This window comes from Bombus pyrosoma, linkage group LG1, assembly GCF_014825855.1.
Source record: "Bombus pyrosoma isolate SC7728 linkage group LG1, ASM1482585v1, whole genome shotgun sequence".
NCBI lineage: Eukaryota > Metazoa > Arthropoda > Insecta > Hymenoptera > Apidae > Bombus > Bombus pyrosoma.
In genome coordinates, this window is record NC_057770.1 from 12,265,946 (window position 1) to 12,292,586 (window position 26,641).

At 35.6% G+C, this 26,641-nt stretch overlaps 2 protein-coding genes across 5 annotated transcripts in view; both read left to right on the forward strand.

Moving 5' to 3' along the window:
* The first annotated feature begins 5,341 nt into the window (after positions 1 to 5,341).
* Positions 5,342 to 7,669, forward strand: LOC122565587 (adenylate kinase isoenzyme 1-like). Its single transcript, XM_043721692.1, has 2 exons — positions 5,342 to 6,216; positions 6,678 to 7,669. The coding sequence occupies exons 1-2, from the start codon at positions 6,084 to 6,086 to the stop codon at positions 7,265 to 7,267; spliced, it is 723 nt and encodes a 240-aa protein (XP_043577627.1). The 5' UTR covers positions 5,342 to 6,083; the 3' UTR covers positions 7,268 to 7,669.
* A 1,171-nt stretch (positions 7,670 to 8,840) lies between these two features.
* LOC122565572 (photoreceptor-specific nuclear receptor-like) overlaps positions 8,841 to 26,641 on the forward strand; it is a 30,580-nt gene continuing 12,779 nt past the window's right edge. Inside the window, exons 1-5 of one of the 4 annotated variants that reach the window (XM_043721660.1) lie at positions 8,841 to 9,441; positions 10,051 to 10,288; positions 11,184 to 11,346; positions 18,526 to 18,949; positions 23,479 to 23,582. In XM_043721660.1, coding sequence (XP_043577595.1) covers positions 11,226 to 11,346; positions 18,526 to 18,949; positions 23,479 to 23,582 — 649 coding nt within the window. In that variant the 5' untranslated portion in view covers positions 8,841 to 9,441; positions 10,051 to 10,288; positions 11,184 to 11,225. The other 3 variants (XM_043721668.1, XM_043721678.1, XM_043721651.1) reach the window with 3 other exon arrangements.

The window sequence follows — 26,641 nt, forward strand, 5'->3', positions numbered from 1 at the left end:
ATTGAGAAACTTAGTATAAAGTTATACCGCGGACTTGTTGCTTTTCTTATTGATCGATGCGAATGTCAAATATCTGTATCTCTCCATTATTCATTCCGAACATTAAAATTTAAATACATGACCGTTAAAGGATCGATCCTTGAATCTCGATCAGCAGCACCAGCTTCTGTATTACGTTTTCTACTTTCAACCTCCGGTCGTGACAACTATTTGTCTTCATTTATGCTATGTTGCTTATTGATCGTGGCAGAATAAGGTCTCCTTAGTATAAATTCCACCAACTCGATGGTACAAAAGGCGCTCTAAATGGAACATTGATTAATACCATTAGGTATTGTAGATCTAGGAAAACCTCTGTGAAAACACAAAGAGAAAGGGAAAAGTGACAAATTTATTTTACGTGTGGTATTGCCTTTTGCAATTCAAAGATTTTAAAAAATTTGCCATAAAATCTAGATAAGCTTAATGGATTTCCTTAATTTTATTATCCAGATATTCAATTAGTATTCAATTATTCAACTTGACAAAAAACAATTTACTTATTTCCACAAAATTATTTATCACGAAAAGATGGTATATAAATAATCGTAAATTTCATGCTAAATTTAGAAAGATAACATTTGTAACATCATCGTTCTTTTTACTTTTTAATTTATAGAATTGGTCAATACGGTTTTTGAATGACTCATATGTAAAGATATGATAAAATATTAGATAATTACAATAATCTCAGCTCCCTGTACCAAGCTGAACATTCTCCTATTTCGCAATTCGAAGATTTCAACAAATTTCACGATAAAATCTAGATAAAATTAACTCGTGCTTTACTTACTATAAATTTTGATGGTAACTCGAAATTAAATAGCATACCTAAAAATACGGTGAAGCACAAGATGATTATAATAATCTTCGTTTCCTGCATCAATCTGAACATTCTTCGATTTAATTTACACACCGGAGACCGTGATTTCTTCATCATCAACGGTTGTACAGTTAACCAAAGTATTTCTATCACAATGAAACGACTGGAGAATCGTTAAAGCTCGTTTTGAGAAATTACAGGCCGCGATAATTTTAGGGGAATAACCGATAAAAGTTAATGCAAAGCCGTGTCTTCCTCGCTTCGATCCTTTGAATGCGGCTGCGTAACCTGTTCTGGAATCATTAGATTCAATCTGGATACACCACGATCCCAGCATGGAAACGGAAGATATCGATTCCCGATGGAAACTTAAGCACATTCTACCTACCATAGTTTCACATTCAACGCATTCCCCGATATTCGATAATTATAACGCAGAATCAATTACAGCGAAATGGCTTTCTATGTCAATAATTCATAGAATGTCTGTTCTTTCGTAGATAATCTAAATAAAAAGTTCATCGAGGTTAATAAACTACTCATTACCATTTTTTGTTTTTCTTTCTTTCGTTACAGTAAATTATATAGTAATATATCATTGTTTCGGTTCTGAATAAAATCAGACTCTCCTTCGACCTTGGTATTTTCCAACTTGAAACAGGATTTTAAGAAGTATTCTACAAATAGAATTGATTGTTTCGTAGAAATATTCTAAAATTATTTAATAAAAACAAAAATAAAAAAAGGAGAAATTAATGTGATTAAAGATTTTTTTAATATTAATAGAGACTAATATTTGCTTGAAGTCTGGATAAACATTTACTTAATAATTCACTGTAGTTTGCAAAAATTCTGACTAATTATTTCTATTTGAATCTTATTTCCGAAACTAAATATTAACCAACGATTTCAGCACTTTCTGGCAGTGAAGATTTTTTAAACAAAATAGGAAGATTATATATATTTACGTATCTACTTATATAGCACCCTTCTTCCCTCTTCTATTTTTATCGATAAAAAGAAAACCAAATGACAATTTGCGCGTTATTAATCTCATCAACGCTGACAAGGGTTACAAGGGGTTATAAAACTAAATATCTACATATATTCTACTCATTCTGTATAACAACATTTTTTCATCTAGAGTTAGGTTTTCCAGCAACCAATAAAAATAATTATTCCTTGTCTCCTAGAAAATTATTATCTCAGTAACGATCAATTTTCTACTCCATCTACTTATCAATTTCCTCTTTCGATACATTCAAACAGTTTTACCACAGCATCCAGAAGAGGATTTTAAATTCTGTATCTCTAATTACAACCTATTTCCATATTAATCTCTGGCATTCGAGTTTTCTAATCTCTAATCGTAACCCATTCTTGTCTACATATCTGGTTCCGAGGCTGCAAGCATCGTGAACTCACATTTTAATAACAAACAAGATTTTTTCTTTGTATAAACATCATCAAACGATGGTGTCCATTTTTTATGATTGTCCTAATTTATTGCTGGATTTGATGTTATCGGAGCGTGGCTTATGGCTTATGGCTTATGAAACAAGTCACGGTAACCAGCATGACGTTAATAGACTTAACCCGTCGCATACGAAGGAAAATCAATTCAATTCAACTATGCTCGATCGTATTCCGTTAATCCGTTTTCTAGTCAATCTAATATACGATTTCCTCATTGTGAACTCCGTCTCTACGTACTTACGCTACCGCCCATAAGCACAGTGACTTACGAAAGTATTTGGATATTTATCGTAGGGAACTTTTGTACGAGTTATATAAAACATTTTAAAATTTCATTAGCACTGTAATGAGTCACGATTATCGTGATTACATTAACTTGCACCTAATTTGAAAATTTATATAAAAGTTACAAGACTGTTTAACGTTGGAGTCTTAAAATGATTGAATCATGTTTCTAGCCACATTCTAAAAGTTTATATTTTTATGAAGTATCAACTATCTTATTATTATTTTATTTCTATTATATTTCTTGTCGTTTTATTTGATCCCAATTGTAACAGTGAAGAAACGTTCTCCGATCATAACTTTGAAAATATAACGATAGTATTTATCTTTTGATCGAATTGCAGGAAACTTTCAAATACTTATAGACCATGGTGTATGTAGATACGTTCGTATCGCTTAATCAGTAGCGTTCTATGTCTTCGTGGTCATCGAGTTTTGCGAGAATCCGCAATCTCGACCGTACATTGTATCTCGAAAAGTGATACAGCCGTATGTATATATATATATAGTTGGCAGTTTATTGCGCTGGTAACAGATGAGAGTACGGATATCTTGGCCTCTCTCCCGGACGTCGCGAATTTGCAAATTATAAAGGGCAATAAAGCACCGCGAGGAGATACGCCGTGGTCTGATTGTATTCAAAATTGTATTGTGCTCTGCGAAGATTAATGTTATCAATAGTTTATGGATATCTGTTACGCATATACGTATAGTGCATACATGTACGAGCAGGGTGTAGTTTCTTTGCTATGTTGGCTTGGAGAAGGTAGTAGATACATCTTCTTACTGTGGATGATATATGTTTGCGTATTAAATAGGAGTATTTATCTGTCCAGAGATAGAAAAGCGGAACATACTTCAACCTTGACCTTTGCACGGCCAATAAAATTGCTAAAATAGTGGAAGATATGATTGTTTATTTCTTTACTAATTAATTTTTTATTGATTAGTTATTTATCAGCGATCTGACTCACACTGTAACAATCGAGCTAATATCAATTAAAAATATAAAAAGAAAGTTCTTTAATTTAAAGATACCTCGCGATATTAGAATATTTTATAAACTTAACATTTACTTGATCTTTCATCAGCGCGTAATTTTATATTAATTTACTTTTACCGAAGCGTTTCATTTTTCAATAACGTCATTCGACTAATCGTACATGTGACATTTTTGTTGCGAAAATATACATAAAATACGCAAGTACGCGTACTATGGTGAGAACATCGCGATCCCGTGAATACGGCAACTGTATGACCACGCGATTAATCATCAACGATACCGCAAAAGTCATACGCGAACTGGAACTTCGTAACTTCGTTTTATGGACAAGACGGTGGTTGATTACGCGGTGCTAATTTCGGCAAACCGCGAAGAACTAAGTGCGAGCATAAATCAGGTATGTATGCACACGTTATCGTATGCCAACGTGATCGTCCAAGTATGTAACTTTTATGTAACTTTGCGGTACATGAGCAGTAACACCTTGAACACAGCCTCGGGCGTTCGATCATTTTACTTTGAAAGAACCGTGTGTTTATGCGCTTCTTTGCATTGCCCTCCTTAGCTTAAAATGTTCTATCATTTCGAAACTGGCAGAACCCGAATTTTTATCATTCCCTCTATGATATGTTTGTTTTTCTCCGATCAATGTGAAATATTGGGTTGTTTGGAAAAGTTTGTAATGACAGTTGAAGATTACAGGGAAAAAATAGTAGAAAAATAATGGAGATTTATTTAATATATAATAAACATAGTATTCAATACATAATAAACATAGTAGTATAAATATAGTAATTTCTATCTATGCAATGAATCACTATTATTAATGATATAAAAGAATATCAATTACTCGTTTCTGCACTTTGAAATTCGTAAAAACTTTTATTTTCATTCCGTAAATGTATATATATTAATAATAATATATCAATATACTTATATATTTATATATTAATTATATTTATATACTGATTTATAATTATTAGATATATAAGTAATTATATATATTATATATATTATATATATTATATATACTAATGTAAGTTAATATTAAGTTAACATTAATTGTAAATTAGTTGGTGGAACTCGAACATTCGTCATCGCGATACAATGTCGAAACTTAATCTCTAATCCTTTTAGAGTTCACACTTGTCCAATATATCGAGTATCGAGAACGATATCGTTTACGCTGCCCTACATATCAAATCGGATAAGAATTGTTTCTAATCTGTCTGGTCCTTTTATAAAGCGAACGCGATTATGTAAGGTAAGAGATTCTGAAAATTCATGGTACACCAGACACGTCTCGTAAAAATATACAAAATAATAGAAACTGTTAGTTACCGAAATACATAAATCCAAATCCCAAAATTCTGTTATTATCAATTATCGACTCAAAATTTATTTCCTACGACGCTTTCGTGTCGAAGGGAAGTAAGTAGATAATGTTGGAAAAAATATGTTCCGTCCGAAATAGACTTTTATTTGTATAATTTATTCTCCACGCTGATAGGAAAATTTTGAAGATAAAAGTACAGTAACGTTTTCCGAATGACCACCCGCGATGATAACACGGATTCTCACTGAAATCTGAATTCAGACAGCGACGTTGGTATTTTGATATTTGATCGAATTAACGCGTGTGAAAGAATTTTTCGAATCATGTTCTTCTCTACTGAGAATATTTTTGATTATTAATATCGAAGAACTTGTGAGATATTTATAGATTCAAACATTTATAAGCCGATTAACCATAAGTCGATTAACATAATAGCGAATCGAATTATATGTGTACAAAGTAGCGACAAATTCATAAAAATATTCATTATGTATGTGCAACAAATAATATTCTTTTAATATGTAATGGTGTATATTGATTTTGACTTATTATTCTTGTTATGACTATTTTATCGATAAAGTATCACACTGATGATCAATTTTATCTACCATCAGAAATGTAGGAATCTTAGTATAATCGATCGAAACAGTCAATGTCTGTCGAAAGCACAGCACACTTATCTCGGTCGAAAGGAAATACCGGAAATCGGTGAAGAAGGAATCCTGCTACAGACACGATAGATTAAATGAGACTTTAGGAGACACCTTTCTTTCAGTTTAAAAAGTTGGATTAATATTAATAGCCACACACTATTTATATTATACTGTATATTTTATTCGAAACTTTCTTTAATGAAAAAAGTAACTTATTTTATTGCAAAGAAAATATTGTGTGTTACAAGAAAACGGATTGTATAATAAGATTGGAAGAGTTCACGTCTTGTGTACGTTAGTAGTTCAAGACAAACTTCATAATGAAGAAAACATGATTCCAAAAAAACGGATATACAATCAAATATTTCTACATTAGCGAATAGATAGTATAGTTAGATGTATTTCGTTTGTCGTTATAGATGAAAATTGTAGCACTAAACTTATAAGAAAATTCTGACGATCATTTCCATGGGCAATTGTATGAAATCTACTGATCCTTTGACTGCTTCTCTTCCGAAAAGCATCAGTATCGACACTACAGCGATTAAAGAATCAGGAGTGCCGATTATCTTCGTAATTGGAGGACCGGGAGCTGGGAAAAGTTACAGAATTTATATACACTTAGTGTCGTGCAATTATCATATAACCTAATAACGCCATTGACTTTAACTTTTACCTCTACATTTCGTAAAAATTGAAGATATTTAAAGCATTGAAATATTAAGAAATTTTTTTAATAAAAGATGGAAGAATTCACTGAACTTAAAGGATTGATAACGAGAGTAATAAAAGCACTATTTTAATATTATATATCTGTCAAAAATATTAATTTAAATGTCTAGAGGAACGCTTAATAACAATTTTATTATTATTGCTGTAAAACTGAAAACTTATTTACTACGATTTTCGAATGTATTACTTTTTTCGTTCCAAAATATCCCCTCGTAGAAATTCCTATACCTCGTTATGAACAATCTTGCCATAAAAATTTTCTTCTAAAAATATTGCAAGCGTGATAGAAATTATAATCAACTCTCGATAATTCGTGATTGATCATTCCAGGAACCCTATGCATGAAAATGGCAGAGAAGTACGGTTTCGATGATATAATATCCTCAGATGTGATTCGAACCGAAGTGTCGAAGCGAACGGAAAAGGCGTTCGCGCTGGCGCGTTTATTGTCGGAAGGTCAATTGGTGCCATCGGCTATATTAGTGGAATTGATCGCTGCTAAGATGCTCCAACACGTGCAAGACAAGAAAGGGTTCATTGTGAGCGGATTTCCCCGGGAGAAGTGTCAGGCAAAATTATTCGACAAAGAAGTGCGTCGCCCCAATCTCGTTCTAATGCTGAACGTTCGAAACTCCGTGATGAGCGACCGGTTAATGGCGAAAAGCGTGAAAGCCACCGAGAGATTGTCCATTAATTTCGAGTATATTAAAAAGCAGATCGAGGACTTTCATAAACGAAACAAATTGATAGTGAAATATTATAGAAATTTGGTGGTGGTGATTGACGCTGAGCCTGACACGATGACCGTGTTTGAGAAAGCATGTGAGTCTATAGATAACATTTTAGTGGAATTTCCAGGCTTTGAAGCGAATCGTTCAGCCACGTCGAATGCTGCTAGAAGTAAAATAGCCTCGAAATAATAAAGTTCGTATTATAACTATTTATATCATACATAAAATTTATATTATACATAAAATGAGACTAATATGTCGTTTAAGGGAAACTTTTATTGGACAATATTAGACCGAATATTTTTAATTTGGTCAAATGTAATATAGGTGTTAAGTGCTAGTAGTGGACGTACTATAATTGGAAGATTCTTTTATCAGTTTAGCGAGCAGAATATTTAGACAGGAAACGTGATTCCTTTTGTACATCGTGAACATTCATCTCTACGTATACTTGAACGTTATTGCATAAACAACACTATGACTAATGTAGCCTACGGTGAAATGCAATTTTCATGTTGACTTTATTCTGTTTAAATAGACGATAAGTAATATAACAGAATCCTTCGAACGATATATCGCCTGGTAAAATAAAGATTATGAATTAAATGTTTCTGTATTTTACTCTTTCATTCAAGAAATATAACGAGAAGTATTATTAAAATTCACTTCTCTGTAGTTTGGGACATTTTTCATTTCAAATTGCTAAATGTATTTCACACAGTTTTAACTTCTATTCCACAGATAAATGGGTATGATTGGCAAAATAACTAACTATTTGAAATAACAATTGGCAAACTAACCGTCGGTCGAATATTTCCCCAGTGTACACACGAAAAATGTTCGTGATGGGCATGCACTCTCACTCGCCATGCGCGTTTGTATTTATTTATCCCCTGTATGTGATTCCACTCATTTTAATCAGTAGATGGATGGTTGCTTCTATTTATGAGCGTACATGCACACGTAAAACGTCTTTCTGTTCGAAAACCCAACTCACCCTCGTATCAATCGTTCGTGTGTGCGTGCACATGATTCGCTTGTCGCGCATATTCATAAACATGCATGCACTTTACGTTGCTCTATTTGCACGTGAATCCTCCTTCGTATCTCGGCAGATGACTGGTAAAACGAGTTTCTGCGTGCTCGTGTCATGATTGGAGAGACACCTTTCGAAGTCCAGCGAATTAAATTTTTATGTGGCAAAGAAAATAGAAAAAGTTAAATGCAATTGAGTTTGCAACAATAATTGTTTGCTACAGTTTCTTTAAATACTTGTATTAAATACTTTGAATATAGAATTTATTTGAAAAGAATTGTTATTAAATATTATCAGATATAAATAAATAAATACGGACCTCATTTTTTACTAATAATTGTAGCGCAAGTAGATTTAACCATCTATAGTTAAATTACATGCGAAACTACCTCATGAATTGAAAGAAATGTTCATTTTTATTGACAAAAATTTCAAGCATTTTATTTAATGAATGACTATACAATGTAATAAAGACATTAAGTATCTTAAGAAATTTTTTAGAATTTGTTGGACAGTCTAAGATAGTAAAAAAATTCATCCTCAATTTGCCTACTAACTACAAACATACATTATCCCTGAATTATTTAGTTGTTTATTTAATTCTTGTAGAAATTAAGACTTCTAGAAAAAATAAAAAAATTGAAATGCATATATATTTTACAACAGTATAAACCAGCCACCAATCTTTCTATTTCAATTTTCTAAAATCCTTCCATCCGTTCCAATTATCAAAAATATCAGCCCCTTACCCTGGTAGATACAATTTCTTCTAATGATTCTCACCTTCGATTCACGATATTCCTTACCGCGAATCGTCACACGACGCGTCTTTTTTAATCACCCGCTTTGTATCCGTCCCTGAAAGCTTGGTAAAGCGTACGTTCACACATCCGCTCGCGTACCGTTGTGTACATGGCCGGCTATCCAAGCGCTCGAATGTGTTAGAGTGGGTGGCAGGGTGGTTGGCTGCGTTTATGAGGGTGCGGGCCCGAAATTGAAAAGCACCCCAGCGAGAGGTAGGCGAGGGTGGTCGTGCAGCAGTCATTGACAAGCGAAAGACCGTATCAGAGGGTAATCCTATTGGTGGACGGCCGCGTCGCGACGTCCAGGCGTCATTGGTCCGCCTTCGAGCTATGGGGCGTGGTCTCGAGTTCCTCGAGGGTTCACGTGGAGGGGTGAGAAATGCCTGGCTGCATCCCTGGCAACGATTACCGGAAAACCACAGGGTCGTTCAGCGGTAGGAATCCAGCATGGCGGACCTAGCAACCCCTCCGGCTGAATTCACCACCACTACCACCAGTACCACCATCAACACCACCACTACCAGGTAGGTGACTTCGTTGCTATTATCGAGGCCACTGCGACTGTTCACCACTAAACCGGCCGGGTAGTGGATTTCGCTCGATTTGTCCGGGGGAACACTTCAGGAATCGGAAGTTCGATCGGACGATTAATTGCTCCGTTAACTAGTCTTTTCAGACCACGACTCTTTGACGACGTCGCGGGAATACAAGACATCGCCCCGCGATTTCGAGTATTACATTGACACGGGAAATTTAGCGTTTCCTACTGATTACTGAAATTTCTTCGTCTCTTATCGTATTTGTAATTGTTGCTCTACTGTGTATATAGATAGCGTGAAATAAATGTAGGTTCGACGAAAATGTCGTAGGCAGTTGTATTAACTAAATAACTCTACACTCAATCTGTTTTTGACACTTCCAAATATACTCTGAAAATAATACAAAAATTATAATCTGACACTACTGTAACATTTTTATCAATAATTTACGATGTGCTCTTAACTGAACGTGTCATTACTGGTGCAATAATCATCGTCATTCATAATCGCAGAAAATTCAAACTTTCGTCCACCTTTATTTCATCAAGCAATCCTTCTTTATAAAAAAGCCTCTTCTATCCTTCTTTCCGCTAGCCGAAACCAAATCGTTCAGAGAGCAGTTTTTTAACGAGCAGCGTCGCAACAGTGGATGGATCTGATTTCAGCGAGGAACACCGCGACGCTAGGTATCGTTCTATCCAGCCCGATAAAGGAGAAGCACAGGTTGAAGCTACGAGAAAGAAAGCGGACAGAGGGTAGAAAGAGACGGAGAACGGGGTTTCACTACCACGTAGCCAACGATCAACAATTGCACGACGTTCAGTGGGCGAAGGTAGGCGTCGTCTCGTGACGGTGGAAGGGAGGGTGGGGGTTTTAGAGCTTTGGCCAGGCGTCAACCGATGCGAAGGGGTGCGCGCAGGCGCCGCGACGAGCGTCGTCGGCGAAGCGCCGCGTCAAACGTGCCGGCTATAGGTTAAATCCTCCCGCTCCTCGTTTTTGTTGTTTTTCCGGCGTTGCCTCCTGATCCCGCCTTCAAAAGTGCCAACGGACCAATCGGTGGCCCGTGCTCGCGGGACGCCCGATGTCGAGACACCTCTGCAAGCCACCAACGACGTCGACCTCCGGTGATACGGGACGATCGAACCTAGCTAACGTCGATCTCTCGCCGAGAGACACCGACTTCGAGACGTCATACGTCGTCGTTGCTCGAGTTGACGCGGTTCCATCGGTTTTCAAGATTCTGTCAACTGACGGGCCGATCTGGATCTCCGAGACACGGAGGTTTTAGTTTCGAGGTAGTTTTCGTGGACCGTCGGGGTGAATCAGTGCTTCGTCAGAAGTTCCATGAGACTAAGTTTCGATGGGTGCTTTGTTTGTCAAAGTTTGCAATATTTTGAGTATGATACGAATATGGACAGTTGAACTGTTGATGTGCGCGAGTGTCGAAGAGTGAACTTGATTATATAGTCTTGTAACTAGGTGAGGAAGATTTCATGATGTTTTATGGTTGATTGGAGTTCTGATCGTTGATGTTAAATATGGAATATGTGGAATAAGTTGTTTTCATTGCTAGTTTCGGATGTTAAGTTGTTTTGTGTTGGATATCGTTGGATAATAACGATTAGTAACTATTTAGTAATAATCGTTGGATAATAACGATTAGTAACAACGATTCAGCTTGATATTTAATGAAATATAATAACGGTAGGTACTGTAATATGTTGCAGTATATTGCCTTTTATATAACGAGGAATGTTCATTGATACACCATGAACGGAGCAACGTCGGTTACTACTTCGGAAGAACATCAGCATCAACATCAGCAACCGCAGAATGAACCACCACCGGAGCATCCGAGGAGCCCTACCAGCCCTTTGAGCATTCGACATGGTGAGTTGATATCAATTAATTATTTTGAAAGAAATGCATAATAAATGTTAATATCATGCTGTTTTCGATGATAGTCCGTTACAAAATGATTACATATAATTGAAAGACAAATCGCGAGACAGACGCGAATAAAGAAAGCTCAGCATGCATACAAGAAAAACATAACTGCACAAACATTCTTCATTCTATTGGTGATATCGGTGTAAAAACAAAATTCATATATACCTTTTCATTTTTAAGTATATTCTTTAATCTTTTCTTTAATTTCTACAATGAAAGATTATACTAACTTTCTTCAATTTAATCAAACATCATTATTGCAATCGGCCCACGAAAGAAATCATATTTTCTAATTTCTTAAACTAAAGTAACAACAAAATTCGTAACTGTTATTTCAGATGTGAAAATTTCGAACACAAATTCACTTCCGCGAACGAAAGAAAACATTGTAACATTTGTTTCAGGGATAGCAAATATTGCTTCTCAAAATTATTCGATACTAATAATTATCTATGTTTGTCGCTTCTAAATCATCGTTCAACGAATACTAGATCCCTCGTACGTTTATAAATGAACGACTACATTAATGCATATGCAAGAGACAGGCTACATATATAAATCAACGCCCAACGTAGTTTTATGCGAATCGTAGTTCTAGGGTGGCAAGTGGAAAAAGAGGGTGCAGCGTGGCCAATGAAATTATGCTATTAGAGTAATCAGATTTCTAGTGACCCGAAGAATTTAGTACTACATGATTTTTCTACGTGTTAAACGAAAAAAGAAAAGTCATAGTTTCTTTATGCATTCGAATCAGATAGCAAAGGCACAAACTTATTTTTACTAATCCAATAATCAATATTTTTATTAAATGTTACTATTAAATATTCTTTTAACCTGTTTATTTTTTGCACAAGAATTCCTTTACTTATGGAATTTAAAATTAATTTTAAAGATATGGAATTAAAAGTATGAATCAGTTTCGACTAGGCCAGTTTGCATATTTAATACAATAATTTTTTTGCACATTAAAGACGGAAGATTACTGAATAAATAAGTTATCACTTTCAATATATTGACAAAGTTTTATTTTCAAGGTAGTGAAACTATGATAGTAAATTATCTTTTTTAATTAATATGTTTTGCATCGCATCTGTCATTTGTAAAACTTGCTTTAACCGTCAGCAAGAAAATTCCTGTATTTTAATTTAAAATTATGCTTTGAAAATATCCCTGTACCTGAAAAAAGTGATATCTTGATCTAAAATTTTAATTTATAACGTGTCAGTAAACTTTGATTTGATTTTAAATGTAATCAGGTCGGGCTTGGACCTTTTACAAGCTCTTCAAATACTTTACTATGTATATTAAACAATTCACACCTGCAGAACAATTATATAACAGGTTATAACGAGTAAAATTATATTCGGTACTGACGTTTCTGCTACCAGCTAGGAACTAGAAATATTCGCGAAAAGGTTATAGCAACATTTAATATATGTATAAAAAAAGATGTAAGTACTTTCACGTGATAGATAAGGGATACCTATCATAAAAAACGTAATTTTACATGACCTAACCCCAACCTGAAGTGTGAAAATTCCTTACATTTAATAATCTTTAACATTAACATAATTAAAAAAAACACATTTAATATAATCTGTATTTCTTATATAAAAGATTCAAATAACATTAAAAGTTGATTTGAAAATTAAAATTTCATACGTTTAATCTAAAAATTACAAAATTTCTTCAAAAATACTTATACATTTGAATTCTATTTTTATATACACATGCTATATTTGAAGTTTAAGAAATAAGATTACACAACTTCATCATTATTTAATTAAATATTTTCAACAAATATCTTCAAAATCCCCATTTTCGACTATCATAATCAACACAACAATATATCTTAAACTACTTCATCAAATACCACTTTTAACAAACTCCTTAAAATAAAACCTACCAATACTAGAAATTCTGCTCACTAAAAACATCGAGACGAATTTGACCAGATGTTTGAAATCGCGATTCGCTTCCGTGCGAGACACCATCCCAGACGTGGCCGGTGTCTCCCTAATGCGGTAACAATTAGTCGAGATTGAAGGGTGCGAGGGTGGAAGGTGATCGAAGTGGTCGCCACCGCGCCGGTAGTTACGAAACCCCTTTTTTCCCCCAAGCTTCTCGGCCAACGTCCCCTTTGCTGGTCGTCATTTCGCGCGCCACCCCACCCCCATTTCTCGATGATCCCATAATACGGGGGCGCAGGTGGCGCCTTGCCATCCGCCAGCATTGATATGCTAATGAAATTTGACGCCCCTGCTTTCGTCCCGCGTTATACACACACGTATTCATCGCGAGGCTCGCGTATCGCGCGCTGGTCACCATACGGCCGCATAATAATTTTTCTCTTCTCTTTTAACCCCTGGCAGTTGCGATGGCATTTCGCGAGCTACCATCGAGATTCGATCTTGATGGTGTGTGCTGTCGCGTACTGAGCAGAGCTAGAAAGAAGACAAGCGAAAGAAATGTGAATTCAATTGATAGATTCATCTTAATCATACATGTATTTTTGGGTATAGAGTATATATATTTGTAGAGGATGGTGAAGTTGTTATTTAAATGACGAGATAGCTCGAAGTTGAAACCGTCAATTATATTTTGAAATAATAAATAAAAAGAAATTATGTTCGCTAAGACGCTCGTACTAACGGATTTGCTAAAAACAGTGTATAAATCGCTAATAAGATCGCTCGAGACTGACTGACCAAAAACTGATCGCCTAGCGATCGCGATCGTTTATTTATACTGGTCGGGGAGTACCGGAATTTAAATTTGTCTTTGTTTGACGGTTGCACGTAGCGACGACATTGTTTTTCTCAGAGTTTATTTATTATTACATTATGTGTATCCTAACGATATTGATACTCCGAGGCAAAACAACAACATGATTCGAATTGTTTTCTAACTCATGTGCCGCTACATATTTATATACGAGAACCATAGTATTCGAGAGATATAGATTTATATATTTGTTTATAATAGCGTCATTGAATTATTTTTTTATTTATTTTATAATTTTTTTATTTATTTTAGTTTTTCTTTATTTTTTAATGCGCACAATTTTTTGTGTAATACATGATAAATTATATAATGTTAAGTTCTATAGCTAAGTAATACTAACAAGTTTAGTAGTAAAACAAGTAACGTTCTGTACATAAATTTTGTGAATTATAAACCTTATCATCGTCTGATTCAATATAATAGTAACTTATAAAATTTCGCTAATAACATTAGCTCAATTACAGTGTACAAAAGGGTGCAGATAAGTGGGACCTCTTGTCTTTACGTCATCCTGCTAGTTTCGTTTCCAGCTGTGCATAGTATGTGGATCGCAACTACTACGAGAATTTGTGGGAATTCCTGATCAACAAAGTTGGATGAATAGTAGAATCGACGTTAGTTGTTTCGACTGCGGAGGATTATGGTGAGCCTTAGAAGTCGTTTGGGGAAGAGTGAAATCTGTGTTCCAGGGGTGGATGGTATTGTGACGGAGGATTTATTGGAGAAAATTAGATTGATAAAGTGGGAGAGTCTTGGGTCTGATTATTCTTGGCGGAGGGTTTAGGATAAAAAGTTTTAGCCAGCTTTAATCAATCCTTTTGATGTCTGTTTAAAATAGAATCTCAAAAATGAAAGTATGGTGTGAACTACCGGAGAGTAGTAAATTAACAAATTTCGTAATGAAATTATTTTGATTACAAAAATTCTCACATTAATAAATAAAAAAGTAGCTTACTTTCAGACTTCTTGTTATCATATTCAAAATAAAATAAAATAACACAATGATAAACAGATAAAATAAAATAGGAAATATATAAATGTAGATATATATCTTCTAAGTCGCGTGGCGTTGTAGAGGGATTAAAAGTGAATCGATAAATAAAATAGAATTCCCATTGATTCACATATCGTAATTCGTGTCTCTCTGTACGCGTACGCCGGGATTAGGGTGTTAACGAGATCGAAAAGCCGACACGCTTAGGACGTTACGTGAGCCGCATTAATAAGATCGTCTCGAGTTCATCCCTCGTAACCGTAACGACGAAACGATACGATTGAATTCTTCCTGATGTAGCCGGATCACGCGTATCAACGAACGATTCAGACGTGCTCCATGGCTTTGATCATTGATTACGATTACAGATAGGTATTTGTTTAATTTGATACTATAAGGTCATCATGGTACAGTCAATTCGCACTTTAAATTCATCCTTACATTTCTTGTCACGTGTGCAGTAAATAGTGATTTTCTTCTTACGATAATCTTTACGTAATATAGCATATATGAAACTAACATGTATTTTAAATAAATTTTTATTATATTATCAAAATGACACCTTAGAAACTAATTTTAACAACTTAATCCTAAATTAGGGAACTCGATTATTACAGACATGAACTTCCCAACCTACAGACTTGACTACAGACAGATTCTGTACATACCTTTTAACCTTCTTCAGACCTATATTATAGTTCCCTTCACTTTCTAATTCCAAACACTTTATTATTAACTCTAATTCGATCTAATTTGTTCTTTTGAAGTTAAAAAAGAATATATTTCGAATTTTGAAACAAACAGTGAGTTAACCAAGTAAAGAAATTAAACAAGTAACAAGTTAATGTCCAAATAGAATACAATGATCGAGATGAAAGAAATCCGCTTAAATAATCGAATTAATCATTCAAAGAATATTCCCAAAAATCGATCTCTACATTCGAACAATTCTGCCTCCTCATACAAAAACCATTCGACCGATTTAATTTTCCTTTTTTTAAAAGAATAAGTGCAAGCACCAAGTGCGATCTGTCGAGTGAGCTCGACCCGAAAACGATTTTAAATAACTCTGCGGACTAGAGCACGGTTAAATTATTTTGTACTGTGTTAGGAACGGGACCCTAACCTGATATCGACCTGTTGTCGATTCGCATGGTAATTCAAACGGATCCTATCTGACCCCGCGGCATTAACGACACCGGAACGAGTTTTCGATCGGGTACGATACAGCCGACAAATACGATTCCGGGGAGATCTCGCGCCTCGTCGGGGCTGCCAGCGTGACTAATAAACTCGAGTGGAGAGGCGAAATCACATTTCGTTGATCACGCAGATGTTCGCCGGCCTCCGATCTCTTTGTATTTCCATCTTTCAATTAATATCGTTAACGTGTCACGCGGTGATAGTAGAATTTAGTTTCCTTCGAATCGGAAGCACGTTTAGATGTTCCTTCTTCGCAATCAATTTGGATGTTCGCAGTACAACCTGATTTTATAGTCGTAATGGATGAATGTTATTAAAATATACTCCTTTTCGTTGAAATTATAAATGTATTTATCCATTACACTTACATTTATCATATAATAGGTAAAGGAATACGAATAATAAGAAATAGTTAAGCAATTGTTATTGAAAAATATTGTGCAGAATTTTATTTTAATGGAAATTCTTGTCTAATGAACGGTTTACTAAGTTTAAGCTTCAAGTAGATAAAGAATACGAAAATGATTGTTACCTCATAATCTTTATAGAATTTGGATTCTAGGGACATTTTCAGTTTAATAAAGCGTTTGATTCATTTGAAGAAGTTTATAAAATGTTATAGTTAAAAACATATCAACATAATATTCCTAATATAAATGATAACTAATTGTAGGATTTTTAGTAACACATTTTTTTATTTTTTATTTTATGGCACTTGGTACGGTTTTACGACCAAAATTGATTCAATATTTAAGACAAAAATAAACAGAAAGGAGAGAGTAGTTAAAGGATACATTAAGCAAAGTAGCACTTTGTATTCTCCCCATGACAAAATCATCTCGCCTTCCGCTTTCGTCTACCTTCTTCTAAATATTTATGCCGTGGTTTTTAAGAACTCATTTCTCGATGTAAATACTGTTTGCCCTCGCGATCCAGTCGGTAAGCCTTAAGGGATAGGAAAAAGAAACCACGAGTCTCGTGGGAACAGAAACCATAGCCTCAATCGTGTGGAGATTCTACCAAAAAGATTGGCAAATAATATTAAATAATAGCAAATTACGTATTACTATTTTTCTAGCGATAAATTATCATAATTTTTTTTTAAAAGAACCTAATATATCAAATAAGAATATTTCGAAAGTTTTAATTATTTCTTATATTCTCCTTTTTATTAATATTACTAATAATATTATAATCTTATATTCTTTTTCTTATTAATATTACTAGACTACAGATTCGATAATCATGGAAAGTATTGATAATCGCTTTATCTTCGGCCATTTAATCAGCCACAAATCTTCAGAATACCCACAAACTGTCCCGTAAATCGTTCCTGGCGAACCATAAGACCTGCGCAGGAGTCGTGGGCATACAATTATTTTATATACATTCCTGATCCCCTCCTCGTGAGAATCAATCAAGGGTGCAACCGGTGATATAAGCACACGAAGGAGATTTCCGGGATTAGACGAACGTAACTGCCATCTGATCGAATAGGATGAATCAAAATCGATCGTGGATCATAAGCCCAGACCGTAAATCTGAAGTTGCTCCACTAAAATCCTACAACTCAGAACTCTCATATCGTTCTAACTTTTACTATTGTTTCGCAAAAAAGCGTATAAGAAATATTTGATTGAATGAAACTTATGGTTATTGGTAGCTTAATAAACAAATAAAGAATTTTAAACATTATTATTTTAAGGATTGAAGGCTACGTCGATGCATCTGTTTAATAAAGTTTCAACAATTGTGTAAAGTCTGGTCACCTGGCAAAAGAAATCTGATTGTGAATATTGACTTTGAAAGCAACAATTGCCTGTCAAATATTAAGACAAATATTATATGTATCGAGTTCAGCACTAATTTAACTTAAGATGGCTAGTCACGCTGTATATTAATTTTTTTTATTAAAAATACATTTGTAATAAATATCTTGTAATTTCTATTTCAATTTTACCAATGTCCATGATAGTCGAGTTTCGTTACAGCGTTAATGAAATTTTCAAAAGAATTTTCTAACAAGTGTTCAAACATCGTCGTGACTTACTGTATTATTATATCAAAAATTAAATATTCCTTCTAACAACTGTGCTCGGACGACATAAAAACCTAACTGAAAAACCATTTGTTTCCAGACTCTGGCGAGAGCAGCGTAATCTCTCCAGGATTACCAGAGCGTTACAGTCCTTTGGGGGCGACAGGATCGACCTCGAGTCACGATCCTTACGCCTCGAGGTCTGTTCAAGAATGTCCGGTTCCCCTTTGCAGAGGAATACCCACGGATTTCCCTCTCGCGAGATCGCCATACTTAACTGCTTTGGGAAACGGACATCCTCATTTGTTGGGACAAGTTCAGCAACAGCAGCAACAACAACAGCAACAGCAGCAGCAGCAGCAGCAACAACTGCAACCGCAACATGGTAGCAAACCACCACGCAGCCTTGGCTTGATATGCGTGGTCTGCGGAGATACTAGCTCTGGGAAACATTACGGAATTCTCGCTTGCAACGGATGCAGTGGTTTCTTCAAAAGAAGCGTCAGGCGGAAGCTGATATATAGGTGAGTTCAATGAAGAACTTTGGAAATTTGTATTTGATTTTGTGTCTTTCGAGTAAGCATGGCTGAGATCATTATATAATTACGGAATTATGTCATCGGAGATTTCATCACTGGAGCTTCAATAGACAAGACTAAATTCTTTTCCTTCATAATCTCATTCGTATTTACTAGAAATATATGCTGCTTATTTATTGCAGTTAAAAATGTAGTGTGTTCAACAATAAGTTCAACAGTAAGTTAAGTTTCAAGCGGACAGCTTTCTTACATTTATAATATTCCCGATTCAATGTGAAACCAATATTTTTATACTATAAATTATTGAATTCTACAGAATCAACAGATGAAACTAAACATTTCAATATCAAATTGGAAATTTTAATGACTATATGAATTGCTTCAAGTAACATTCAAATATCAGCAAAAAAAAAGCAACAAAAAGTCTTTTCATCTCACATGACACCTACTATATAATACTAATTCCGAAGGTCATCCGACACAACCAACTCGAAACTTTTTCCGAGAAGTTCCCTATAAGGTTGCAAAATCTCTGGTCTTCTATCAGATAGAAATTAGTCAGCGGATCCTCTTACGGCGTTTAATGTCAAACTGGTCAGCCCGTGGCGCCATGTGGTCCAAGTCGAGTGGGCTCATCGTAATACCGGGCAACAATGCGGAACGGCATAATGTTGAACCCTGGAGGACCTATCCACCTAACCCGCCGCCCTGTGTATACGACGTACTATTACCATCCCCTGGGAACGGCCATCCATCTCCATCGGATCCCTCTCAGCTCGGAATCGCTGTCTGATACGCTCGATCCGTTTTACACGGGGCCACGTACGAGTCCACGGACTGTCGGTTCGTGTGCGTGCATCCCTTTGACTACGTATACGTGACTATCGATAACAGGCGTCCATAGGTGTGCGCGTTAAGCCTGTCGAAGAGATACACGACGCGAGGATGCTCGATATACAAACTATTAACCCCGTCGATGCTCGGAAAATAAATGTTACAGCTACGTCGCTTTGAGTACGTGACCAGACTGCGAATAATCTTCAACAATGAATACGGAGTATTCTTGGGTATATTCCGAAATTTTGGAGTCGTTTCTTTCTTGATAAGCAGATGTTTGAAAATTTGGAGGGAGGTTTCATGTGGTTTGAGGAAGTATTGTGATCATTTTGTTGGAGATACTAGTTGTTTCAATGTTTATTCATAATTTCAGAGAAATGGGGGATTTGTGAAAAACTCAGAGAGATTGCGAAGTTTGAAGGGAGGTTTTGCACGGTCTTAGAAATAATTTCACGATAATTTTATTTACGGAATTGATAATTAATTTATCGAGCAAAAGAATTGCAGCTACTTCAGTTATATTTACTCTTTATTACGTCTCAATCCTTTTAATCTTCCAATTATTTCTGATACCTGGTTGAAACATTTTTATTGTCAGTCAACTACGTATCCTCCATCATCATAGTATTTAAAAGGTGAAAGAAATCTCTATTTAAAGTATATTTTTTATTGTATTCAGAAAAATATGAATTTGCATAAATATCAATTATGAATTACATTTAATATGCAACTGAAATGAAATGGAAACTACGCAAACTTATGAATCAACTTAATGTATAGTTTTGTCACAATGCAAAATCGGATCGAAAATCGACTATTTTCGCCACGTGTCTTTTCTATTCAAGAGCGTATCCCATTGCACCAACTTTTTATTCTTCATTATCAATTCCTGTCGAATGGTCGTAATGCGGTAAAGAGTGAAGAGCCTCTGCACAGATAACCAATTACTAGTAGAGGGGAACAGAACCACGACAGATGCGTGTCGATGCGATGCACCGTAGCGCAGCGGCGTACCAACCATAATCGTCAGATTAAAGTCCAACTTCACGGATCGGTTAGATACAATTAAGTAGATCGTGCATGATGCAGATTGCGTGGAAAGTTCGCACCAACTCCCATCGGGACACACTTGAATTTTGCGAGCAATAGATTAACTGTTCCATGCTGTGATCGATAAACGAGTGTTTTTCTTGTCGACGGCATTACTGGCAGATTTCTATTGATATGGATATTAGAATATATGTATCAGTCTTTCATACAATGGCTACGAAAAGAATTGGCACACCATTGTATTTACTATAGCATTAAAATCTTAATTTGAACCAAACATATTAAATTTCATATCATTTACTAGTATTTACATATCGCTACAAAAATGACATATTATAAAAATGAAGTACATAGAATCTGATAAATTATTGGAAAATAAGGATATGTGCTAATATTGTATTTATTGTATATTACATACTTCGTCCTTAATTTAATCTCTTTCAGTAGTTAATATTTATGAACGGAAACGTACATCAATTTCTAACATCCTATCAAAGCTCCAAATTTCCTTCATTCTCAAAAATGACAACTCTCAAACCATATTGCCCATATTTCTTGCTTCCACTATTGTATAGCGATCATCAGTGAAACCATTCTTCATCGGATTTCTAAATGTTAGGGGAGGGGGGGCAAGTCATTGAACGATCCGTAGTCGCGATCTCCGGGCGCGATAACAGGCAGCACATGTTTCCGGTAACTCGATGAGCCAAACAATGCCGGTCAAGAAAAGAATAGAGAGATGCGTAAATAAATGTATGATGTGGTTCTGAAGCATGAATGCCGAGGAGGGCCGAGGGTGATGTATCCCCCGTTGTTGCACGGGCCAGAGGCGGCACAGCGAAGGCTCGCTGGGGTGTGAACGCAAATCAATTTGCGAGAGGAACCCCGCTGGCACGGCAACACGCAGCCACCCTTCGGTGCCCTTCGTGTTCCACCGCCTCGGGACAAGATAGTTCCAGGACGGTTGCGTCCTTTCGTCGCGCCGCTGGATCAAGCCGCCTCCTTGTGAGTGACGTTAGTTAAAATCGCGCTAACAGAGCCCCGGGAATCGATCGACCGCCCTGATCGAGCCCCGGGCGACTACTACCGTGGACATCTTTTTTCTGATTCGTCTGTCCATGGGAACTGGGAATTGTTTACAGGAAGGCATGCCTTTCGTTTGAACAGTTGTGGTTGGTAAAAATGGTTGTGATTGATAAAGAAGAAGTTATCCTTTAATACAAGGAAAGAACGAAAAAATCAACTCTCTCAGTTGTTATCTAACAACCGATTATCTTTGCACAGGCACATTCTACACATTTATCGTTAGTGTTCTATATCTTTCCCTTGATGCACCTATTCCTAAGATATTTGGACAAGTCCATCAAAAACGTTAGATGACTATGCACCCTTTGCTCACACGATTACTTTTTGATAGTCTCAGATACTCTCTCAAAATACTATTCTTTCATAGGTATAACATTTTAGATCGAAAATATTGTTCGTTCGTTTGACAAAATCGTGTAATATTTCGATGAATTACGATGGAATTACGATTGGATGGAAAAAGGAACGATATTAAATAGATGTACATCACTTGAGTATCTAAATTAAAATTTGAATTTTTAGATATTGATGTTCTTTTACTTCTCTGGCGCTCCAATTAAATATTGAACATTATTTCTTGAAGGAAGTTTGATGTTTTAATATTTACTTCGATACTTTACTTTAGAAAGTTGCTGAAGTTACTAAATCTTTAGAACACTCACAATGAGTAGGTATCTATTAAATAATTCTCAATACATATGAGAAAGAGCAAAAATACGAAATATGAGTAAACGAAATATGTCTCTGTACACAGTAACCATCCACAGAAACTGCAACGAATCACATCAATTTCTACGTCGAACGATTCGCGTTATGCAGAAGAAAAAGAAAAGTGGAAGTGATTGTAACCCCTAAGAAACGAAGCACCACGAGGCTACCGCGGGATTTGATGAAATTAAGAGGGATAAGAAGAAAGTACGTGACCCCGAGCGGTAGCCTCTTTACGTTAGTCAGCTCGACAGGATAACCGGGTTAGCTGAACAATGAAAGTAATCGAATTTAACGCCATCTCCTGAGCACGCAGCCAGGATTTCCGGCAAGTGCGCTCGAAATTTGTCGTCTTTTCGAAAGGGACAACAGCCATCAAGTTACGATAGTCGTCGATGAAACGTCGTCGTCAAGGATCGATCGATTTCGACAACCGAGAGAGCTTTTCCACCAATAATGGCAAACGATGTTTTCACGTCATAATTTTTCTTCATTTTCAATCTACTGATACTCGATATGAAAATAAATCATACATAATTAAATTACTATTTAGATGAGTTTAATAATGGAAATTGGAAGTGTATGTAAAATGAACATTTTCTTTAGAGAGAAATCCTTCTGATGGGAAATTAAGAAAAAAACAAAATAAGAATAAGAATGAAAATTTTAAAACAAGATTTCCATTTAAGCTATCTTCGAATTTCATTTAATGATTATAATATTAATAAAATTGAGAAGTTAATTATTGGATAAGTATTGGGGAGTACACAAAATTTATGAAGGTTCTTTGCTTTTAGAACCTTCTTAAATATATCGCAAAATTTTATGTTCAGATGTCAAGCCGGTACCGGAAGATGTGTTGTGGACAAAGCTCACCGAAATCAGTGTCAGGCGTGCCGTTTGAAGAAATGTATGCAGATGGGAATGAATAAAGACGGTGAGTAACTGAATTGAATATTAGGGGAGATATTCGATAAGCACGCGATTCATTTTATCGCGAAAATTACCTCATATCTTTTATGTGCTTCGTTTTAGTTCTCATTCTTCATTATAGATTAGTATAAGAAGCAATATTCGGCGAATAAAACGAATAATGTATATTTTACACATTAATGAAATGATGTAAAATTTAAGAGAATATTGTAAAAGTTAACACATTTGGGATAACTTCGTGCGAGGAATAATTTGCTTCCTGAGCAATAAAATTCCATTTTTTTCGTCGAACCAATGAAGTTGTTCAAAATGTTCAAATATGATGGAAAGCGTAAACAGTAAAACTTCAGAATTGATTTTTAGATGAAACAAAAAACAATTCTGTGAACAACGAATAAGTTTTCTTCTTTAAACAGCGCTGGAACTTAACTCGTTCTAAATAGAAACTCGTTTTTTTTTTGTTACGTTTTAAAGAACATGTCTCTTCCACTTCATGGATGCTGTATGGTGAGCATAAAACAATTACTTTCCTCTTAATCGACTTATGCAAGTTAATTAAAGTGAGTTGAAAAAAAAGTGTCGGTGTCTTTTTAAGGAAACTTCGAAAAAATGAAAAATCAATTTTCTTTGGGATAAAAGCATCCATGTGTAAATTACAAATCAAATTTCTAAAACCGACTGAGTTTAAAATCTCAAATTTCATATCATAATTTATTTAGATCGTCAATAAAACTCCCCAAAATTTTTAATCCCTATAAAACATTAACAAACACAAAAATCCTATCAAAATTCAAGCCAAAAGAAAAATTTTACGAATCATTTACATTTATTTTGCTCAAACATCTATAACATCCAAAACACCATTATTCCACCAAAACTCCTTTTGTAATAAGTAATGTCTGTAAAAGTATGTATATTTCATATACATACACACTTACATTTAACATCCGTTAACTCGTTTGTGTAACTAAATAAAGAAATATATGTATCAAAGCTAATGAGAAAAATCCCAAAAGAGTTTTCTTGAATTGTTAAGAAAATTCCACGCAAATGATTTAATTATTAAAATCAACAAACATGTACCTAGCATATTTTTCTTCTGTAGTCTTTATATCTTTCAACATCCAAAACTCAACTCTAACGTTTACCAAAAGACATTTTACCAAAAGACGCTTCACATCAACTTTGTCAACACGAATCGCGATTTTCGGGGCAAAAGAAAAATATCTCTCTCCTTTTAGAGGGTTGCCAATGCATCTCACCGGCTATCGATATATTAGATTATCTATTTCCGCAGGTAAACCCGTATTGTGGGAATCAATCAACGGCACGTTTTCTCTTTTCTCTTCGTTGAAGAGCGGAATTCGAGCGAGGGTCCTTTATGTTCGCGACATAAATAACTGGATAAAGGCGGAGCGATTGGCACGGGGTGGTTTGGTCCGCTTTGGCGGCACCGTTCGATTCAACTCTTAATGCCTTCTCAGCCAGCGAACAGACGCACCTGCCACGGCAAAAGAGCATTTCCCCCTTTTTCCAACGTTGTTCCATCGTCTTCCTCTTTTTTTTCTTCCGTCGCGTCGTCCCAGCGGAAACTCGTCCCGCGGCGCGCGCCAACTTTCTTATTGCCGAACTTGACGTCGTAAGAAGAAATACTTCCAATTGGATTCCGGTTCCCTTGGCGACCGGTACGATGACGTTTCTATGGAACGTCGGTCGTTTCTTCGGGAAATTAGATTGCCCAGCGTCGGGAGTTACGCTTCGCGATGAAGACCAAGATATTTCGTAAACTTTCGCGATTTCATCTTCCGATATATCAGTTTGTGTGTTGCTATTCTTTTTCTGTAAGCAATTGATGTACATAGATCATTGTTTGATTAACATCGTTTTGTAGGTGCTTCTGCTTGCATCGTGAAGAATTGTTTACCACGATGTTGCTATTCTATTATAAATTCGTATACCGGAAGGAGATTGTTTTTACAGTTTTGGTATTAATTTTGTTGATGGTTATCAACGTGGGGAGGGGGGGTTGAAGTAGGAGTAAGACAGAAGGATGTGGAGAAAGGAAGGCGAAGAGAGTGTTTCGTCCAGAACTAGAGAATGATGCTAGAGATACTAGAGAACTAATCAGTAAGTGATAGAAATTGTTGAAATGTTGTTTTCATGGTTTTGCTATTAATTTTGTTGATAGTTACGTTTTTAGAGGCACAACAATTTTCTAATTGATTTTTAAGGGATAGAGACAAAAATTTCAGTATTTTCCCTAATTTTATGTGATTTTAAATGGTATCATTCTTTATCGCTTTTATTCCACAGATAAAGTAAAACCACGTATTTCAATACTTCTGGCAAATTTTACTTTCAACGATATCTTATTAAAATGTGTCTTTTTAGTCACCGAATGACATAAAGGTCGGAAAATCAACAAAAATGGATTTATATCTTTCTTGAAGAAAAAAGCTTCTCTTTATAATATTATATTTTATAATATCATAGTATTAATATAAAAATACCAAAAATTATTCAATCAACTAAATAAACCACTCAATATATCCAATCAATATATCTAAAATCGTCACCTCTATTGATATAATCATTCAATAAAAATTCATATCACGCTTTAAACACATTTTCCATTTCCATCAGGCGGAATAATCAAAAGTCCAGGTAATCGATCGATGGTAGATCACCATCCCGTTCATTTATCGATGGCACGTCGTTTCTCCAGCCGTAACTCCTCGTAATTACAATCGTTAATTCTTCTCGTTCGATAAGCAGAGAAACTTCTCTATCCGGTGTGAACCCTTCCCATGGTGTCGGCGTCTACGACATGCAGTTTCACACCAGGGAGATAAACGCCCTTTTACAGATCGTTTCACTCTCATTTGCGTGAAGCTCACCGTGGGAGGTCTGCCTCCCTTTTTCACTTTGCTTCTTCCGCATTTTCTGTCCCTTTCTTTCTCGCCCACCGTTATGACACAATTTGCTGTGCTCTCTTTCTTTGCACGCCTCCGCTAACGGATTCCTTGTCATCGTGCGATACACGCGCGTCCCTTAAGCAGACGC